This window comes from Phaethon lepturus, unplaced genomic scaffold (assembly GCF_000687285.1).
Source record: "Phaethon lepturus isolate BGI_N335 unplaced genomic scaffold, ASM68728v1 scaffold41173, whole genome shotgun sequence".
Taxonomy (NCBI): Eukaryota; Metazoa; Chordata; class Aves; order Phaethontiformes; family Phaethontidae; genus Phaethon; species Phaethon lepturus.
Genome location: NW_010531910.1, coordinates 360 through 7,180, shown reverse-complemented (window position 1 = coordinate 7,180; position 6,821 = coordinate 360). Strand labels below are relative to the sequence as shown.

Sequence of the window (6,821 nt, the reverse complement as noted above, 5' to 3'; positions counted from 1 at the left end):
GGGCAGCCTCGGTCTGAGCCTCCCGAGCAGGAGCGCCATCCTCCCGGGTCCACCTTAACCCGGGGCGAGCTGTGCCGCAGCTGCCCCATGCTCAGGAGAGGCTCCTGCAGGATCACAGGGGCGTTTATCTTGCCCGGGATCAGCCAATATTTGTGGCCACGTCAGGAGAACGAGCCCTTCCTCGCTCTCTGCTCCTGTAGAGTCCAGCGCTGCTGTCCTGCCACCGCACTCTGCTCTCACAGCCCCAGTTTGACTTTGGCTCATCCGACAGTTGGAGGAACACTATTTGCTGAGACCCCCAAGCTGTCACCTCCTGGCACCAGAGATGACAGCCATGGTGGCTTTCCTGCTCCTGAGCCTTCTGAGGATGGCGACTCCTAAGGGAGTGTGGTGCCCAGCCTGCGGGCTAGCGGCCCTGGCCCCCACCGTGCAGCGGGACGTCCTCATCACGATGGCAAAGCAGAGCATCCTCTCCAAGCTCCACTTGCCTGACAGGCCCAACATCACTCAGCCCACATCCAGGGGGGCCCTGCTAAACGCCCTCCACAGGATGCGTGCGCAGCGCATGGATATGGCTGTCTCCCCAGGGATGCCCCTTGATGGCAGCATCCTACACCTGCGTCCGGGTATGGGTGTGCAGGAGTACGAGATCTTGAGCTTTGCCAAGTCAGGTCTGTACAGACCCCGCATCCCATGGGCATGGTGGGATGGGCCCTGAGGTGGGAGGCACAGAGGGAAGGAAGGGGAAGGTGGTGAGAGGTTTCCTCCTCTGCACAGGCATTTCAAAAGCTCTGCACGGGGGCATCATGCTCCTGCAAGCAATGCCAGGCTATGGACCGGGCTGGTGGGCACACTGCTGCTGGAAGGACTGGCGATGAGAGGCTCTATATCCAGAACATTTGCATCCATGTCCTGAGCCTACCCCAACCCATGCACCCCTTGCCATGGGCAGGGGAAGCACTACTGAGGCTCTGGGGCCCCTCTCATTTACATATGGGCCATGGTGGGGCAAGGGGGTGAGTGCAGGAGCAAAGATGGACTGCTGTATCATGTGAATTTGTTGTCCATTTCTGTTGAACCCTCCCCGCTTGTGCTAGAGGTGGAGGGGTCAGATGGCCATGTTTTTCAAAATGTGATTTTAAGCCTAGATTCTCCATCAGCTCGCGATGTGTGGACTTAGGTCTCCAAAGCCCATCTGCTCCCCACACTCAGCTGTGTCTCCGCTTCCTAGCCAAAGTGGTGGGTTGCCACATTTCACTCCAGAATCAGCTGTGTTCCTGGGAGGAGAGAGCTCCCCAAAACATGCTCAAGGATCCTGACAAGTATCACTGGAAAAATAAGGTCCTGTCCTGTCCCGTCCACTTCTCCCAGGCAAATGCAGCCTTCTTTGGAAAGAAGCAGAATTTCTGCTCCATCCTGCAGAGCATCCTTCTGCACCATCACTTTGCCCAGCCCAGACTGCTGCTTGGTGAGGTGTGGGGGGCACAGACTCCCTTTGCAGGCATTTGTGTGGTTTGTGTGGCTGCTGTGGGATAGTGAGAGCTTGCTGTGTCCTTAAAGACGTCTGGGAACAATGGTCCTCCACAGTGTATTGTGTTTTCATACATGAGGACAATGGGGAGTTGTGTCCTGGCTCAGCGGAGTGTCTGCTGGCAGTGGAAGACCCGGTGTGAGCCACGGGGCTGAGCCCAGTGTCTCACCCCACTGTGCTGCGCAAGAGCACAGAGGAGGGGGGTTGTATCCTCACAGGCAGAGCTGTGCCGAGGAGCCCAGTGCTACTCTCACGGTCCCTGGCACCCCTTTCTCCACGAGGAGGAGAGGCAGCTCTGCAGCCTCAGCAGCAGCAAGGGTGGGACATGCTGGAGCAATGTCAGGTGATGGTTCCAGCCGTGGAAAGTAGAGGTAATCCTGGAGGGGCAAATCAGCGCGACTGCCTTAAATCCAAGGCTGGTTTACACAGCCAGATAACCTACTCTAAAATCCTCCAGCAGTTTCACTGACAAGGGGGATATCAGGCCAGAGGAGGCGGAACCAAGCTGGGTTGCTGCATTCAGCACTGGACCCAGATGTGGCTGCTTTAGAGCTGTTTAAGAAGGAAGACCAGCAGCAGTGCAGGGAAGTGGGGGCCGCTCAATGCCTGCATGTACTGTACCCTGCTCCTTGGCTTGGATATACCTCCCACTTGGTCCGACTTGGTGGCTGCCAGCTGGGGGAGGTCCTCCCCTCACCCCTTCACCCCCTGACTCTGCTTTTGGTTCTGTGCACAGGGTCTTCCACCTCCCGCACAGTTCGCCTGCATTTCCACTTCACCCGGGAGCTGGCTAGAAGCACCGAGATCCTGCAAGCCACCCTCTACCTGTTCTGGGCAGTCCCTGGCCCTGGAACACATCCTGTCACCATGAGACTCTTGCACCCAGACCCGATGGGGCTGAACATGACCATGGCCAGTGAGACACAGCTGGAAGTGCAGAGGGCTGGCTGGGCCACGCTGGATGTGGGCCGAGCTGTCCAGAGCCTCTTTGGCCAAGGGAGCCAGAGGCTCACTGTGGAGCTGGAAGTGGCAGAGGATTGGGGGTCTCCCCTCCTGGCTGGCCACAGTGATTCCCACTGGCCATTTGTGGCAGCCCGAGCCCGGGCCAGGACGACCCACCGGGTCCAGCGGCGCGGCATTGATTGCAGTGGGGACTCTCGGATGTGCTGTCGCAAGGAATTCTTTGTGGACTTCAAGGAGATCGGCTGGGAGGACTGTATCATCCAGCCGGAGGGATATCACATGAACTACTGCACGGGGCTCTGCCCTCTGCACATGGCTGGCATCCCTGGCCTTGCCGCCTCCTTCCACACGGCTGTCCTCAACCTCATCAAAGCCAACAACGCGGACGCGGCTGTGGACTCCTGCTGCGTGCCCACGCAGCGTCGCCCCCTCTCTCTGCTCTACTATGACCGGGACAGCAACATCGTCAAGACTGACATCCCCGACATGATTGTCGATGCCTGTGGTTGTACCTGACCGGCTGCCTGCGGAGGCAGGAGGGCAGGACCTGTGCTGCACAGGGCTCTCCTCCCTGCCCCTCTCTGGCAGTGTGAGACCTGGTGAGCTGATGAGAGATGGGAAGCCTTGCAAGGTGTTTTCTCCTCCTGAGGTTGAAGCATCAAGGGTGATGCTGAATCTGCAAGTCCTCCCTTACCTCCCACACGGCTCTTTTCCCCCTTCAGATCTGCCCATGGATTCCTCTCTGCCCATGAACAACGGTCTCTGGGACTGGCTCCTGACAGACACCAGACCCTTCTACCTGCAGGACTCTGCAGAACATGACTCCCCAGGTGGCTCATAGCAGCCCCAGCTCACCCTACTGCTGGTCCCAGTCCAAGGCCATGGTGCAGCCCTCAGTGCTGCAACACGAACATGTGCTTTTCAGGTAACGGGTCCCAACAGTGGCCACCTCTGGCTGCTGGGGGAGATAGAAGCTGAAAAGATGCTGGGGGATGGCTAGGCCAGAGGGGAGAGAGCCATCCACAGGGCCCCACTCCTCAGCTGGACATGAGGTTGAGGAGGGTGAGGAAGGGGAAATTGATCCCAGTGGGACGAAAATGTCTCCCTCTCCAAGCATCCCAGCTACCTGGTGTTCAATAAAAAGACTGCCAGCCGTAGAGTGCACATGTATGTGTACACATATGCGTGCCCTGTCATTAACCAGCACATCTTCCACCTCTCCCCAAGGTGCAAGGCAGTGGATGTGCCCTACTACAGACAGCCCCAAGATGGCACAGAACTGACCCGTTCTGCCATGCACAGTCCTTTTCTAACCAACGACTTAGTTATAAAACACAGGCAGCAGGGTTGGGCATCCATCACCAGGATGCACTGTGCCCAAAGACTGCAATGCTGCTGGCCCCCACAGCTCTCATGCTCTCTGCCCCTTGGCTGCCTTTCCCAGGGGCTATGCAGAACCTCTGGCTTGTCTCAACCAGATCCAAGGCATGGTGTGGGAGCCACTGGACACCGGGGGCTTGTGATTCCCACCTGAGAAGGCACCATTCCTCGACTGGGCCAAATTTTCCATTCCACCAAAACCATCTGTATTTGGCCATTCTTGCCCCAAGTCAGGACAAAACTGAGCAACGCTTCTCCCTTTTAAAGTGGACAGAGACTGCCAGGCAAGACTGCCAAAGCCACAGTGCCCAGGACACCCAACCTTGCCTACAACCCCATGCCAGTTCCCTCACTTAGGGAGCAACCTCTCTGGCGTGCAGCCCAGAGCAGCTGCCCCCCTCGCTGCCCTTTGCCAGCCTGGCTGGTGGCAAAGTGGGACATGTCAGCGCCGTGAGAGCTGGGGACAAAGGGCGGCTCTGACACATCAGCCTCATTACGTAATCTCATGTTAGGGTTTCTCCACTGCTTCCCACGTGTCCCCCATGTGTGAGAGCTGAGAAAGCAGGGAGAGGGTGCTGGAGGTGGGAGAGGGAGGTTCATGAGCGGAGCTCCTGGGGTGATCTCCCAAGGTACATGCAGCTGTCTGGGGTAGAACTGCGTGACTGCAGTCCCATGGTCCACCCTGCAAGCACTGATGACCATGCCCCAGAGGTTGGAGATGGAGCTGAACCAGGTGGGAAGAGGGTCGGCAGAGGGAGGACAGTGGTGTCAGACCCGCTCTCGATCTGGCTTGAAGGACAGCTTTGCCTCTGCTGACTCACTCCAGGATCAGGCCAGAATAGTCAGAGCCATGAGCAGCTCTGGCCGGAGTGGGGTCCAGGATGCGCATTACCCCAGAGGACCTGTGACACCTTGAGCAGAGATGGAACAACCACTAGCAGGAGACAGTGTTTGCCTACGTTGCATGTGTCCTGAAGCAGGCACTCCCACTGAGCCCTGCTGGAGTGGGGACCCTCACCTCCCCATCAGGTCGCAGCAGCCACTGTGCTGAGATCCAGGCTTCCAGACCTTGGTGCCTCCAGGACTCAGACCTGAAGGGTTCCCGCTGACCCAGTTGCTGCACAGGCAGGGTGGAAGACTCAGGGATCAATACTGTCTGGGACCCAAGGCCACTTGCGCAAACCCAAAGAGGGCTTGGTGTTTGGTTTTTTCTGTTTTTTCCCCTTCTTTTTCCAATGCCTCTTTTCACTGTCTGTATTTATTGAACAAACAGCTTTCCTGGGGCCAATGCTGAGCTCTCTAGGCTGCTACAGGCATGGGCAGAAACAGGCTGAGTGAAGGAGCAGAGGAGTTGTTGGCTGGGCCCTGTGGCCCTACAGATGCCTCAGCTCAGGGCAGCACCCGCCCGAGACCCTGAGCTGAGGCATCTGTAGGTGCCGCAAGCCCTCGAGCTGGGATGGGGTGCCCCCAGTTCCCCTTCTTGGCCCCACAGCACTCCTGCCGGGCACTGCCCCGACTCCCCACAGGGCTCAGAGCAGAGGGGCGCTGGCTGCCTGTTGCTGCCGCACAGCCCCTGCAGGGCATGTGTGCCTTGCCTGAAATGGCCCCCTCTCACTACCTGCCCCCCAAACCCTGGCTCCGCCCTTTGCTGGGCTGCACATGCACTCTCTGGACACCAAAGGACACACAGCAGGCTCTGCCCGTCAGCCCTGTGGGGACACAGGGATGGGGGGCATCTCCCAGTCCAGATCTCCCTGGACCTGTGAGTTGTCACCATGTTGCCTTCTGTCGCCTGGGCTGTGGTACAGCCAGCCCAAGCCCCACAGGGCTACTGCATCCCAATGGACATGAAGGTCCTGCTGATTTGGGGTGCCTGGGTTAGCAGCAGCTCCCCCAAGAGGGCTCCCAGCCTCTGAGCCCCCTCCCCCTAGTCCCTGGTATCTTGAGATTAGGGCAGAACACGTTGTTCTGGGTGTTTGCCAACCACCTGAAAATGTGCCTTCTCCAGTCCCTTCAGGTCAGAGGTTCCCCAGATGAGCAAGGGTCCCATAACAGAGGCCGTCCTCTCCACACATGCAGCTTGTCCCGTTCCCACGGGAAACAGGATGCCTGGGTGCAGCCTACAGCGCCTTCCCCACTTGCAGCATGGGGCAAGGATGACTAAGGTTCAGGAATCCCACGGTGGCACTCCCACCTGGGGAACACTGCAGGGTGAGGAGAGTGCAGTCAAGGAAGGGTGATCCCCTGAAGCCAGGCACAGCCCCCTCCCTGCCCGCTGTGGGGCTGGCATAGGGCAGGGGCCCATAGCAGGCAGGGGCCCTCAGCAAACACAAGGAGCTGCTCAGCCCCCACAACTGGTGGCTGCGTATTTATAGCGCTAACAAACTGGACATGGAAAAGTGACTATCTGGGCTTCACCGCAGCCCTGGCTTGTTTTGCAAGTCTTCCCCCTCATCAGCGAAAGTAACCTTGGTGTTAAGTGTGAACGCAAGAGTACCAAGTCAGGCTCTTCAGGGAGCAGAACAGAAAACCTGAGAGCAGCAGGATGCAGGGTGCATCCACTCGTCCTTCGCTGGTGGGAAAAGAGAGGGGATGAGGGTGGTGTTCACATTATGGTGTCCCCTCTCCCCCTGCTCTGACACCACACTTCTGCTGGGGTCCACTGTTCACTCAGTGTGCTTTGGAGGGGGTGTCTCAGGCAGACATGCCCAGCTGCTGTGAGATGCTGCCACACTGGTCCCACTGGGACCAGTAAGCCTGGCAGGGAGCCTGCCCTGCAGCACCCCAGCCTGGCCCAGTGTGGGAGATGCCACGCAGACAGCATCGACCCAGCACTTGGGATGTGCCCTTGGGCTGTGCCAGATCTGACACAGAGGGGAACACAGGGCTGCACGAGGTGCTGTCCCCTCAGCCTCCGCTCCGGGAGGGGACAGGGATGTGCAGCTGC

The 6,821-nt window shown here is 58.6% G+C and overlaps 1 protein-coding gene across 1 annotated transcript; it reads left to right on the top strand.

Moving 5' to 3' along the window:
* Window positions 1-334: 334 nt before the first annotated feature.
* On the top strand, window positions 335-3,010 carry INHBC (inhibin, beta C). Its single transcript, XM_010284705.1, has 2 exons — window positions 335-671; window positions 2,268-3,010. The coding sequence occupies exons 1-2, from the start codon at window positions 335-337 to the stop codon at window positions 3,008-3,010; spliced, it is 1,080 nt and encodes a 359-aa protein (XP_010283007.1).
* The last annotated feature ends 3,811 nt before the right edge of the window (window positions 3,011-6,821 follow it).

Coding starts and splice junctions, on each gene's coding strand:
- INHBC (XM_010284705.1), top strand. CDS start 335: ATGGTGGCTTTCCTGCTCCTGAGCCTTCTGAGGATGGCGACTCCTAAG. Junction 672..2,267: donor CTTGAGCTTTGCCAAGTCAG/GTCTGTACAGAC, acceptor TTCTGTGCACAG/GGTCTTCCACCTCCCGCACA.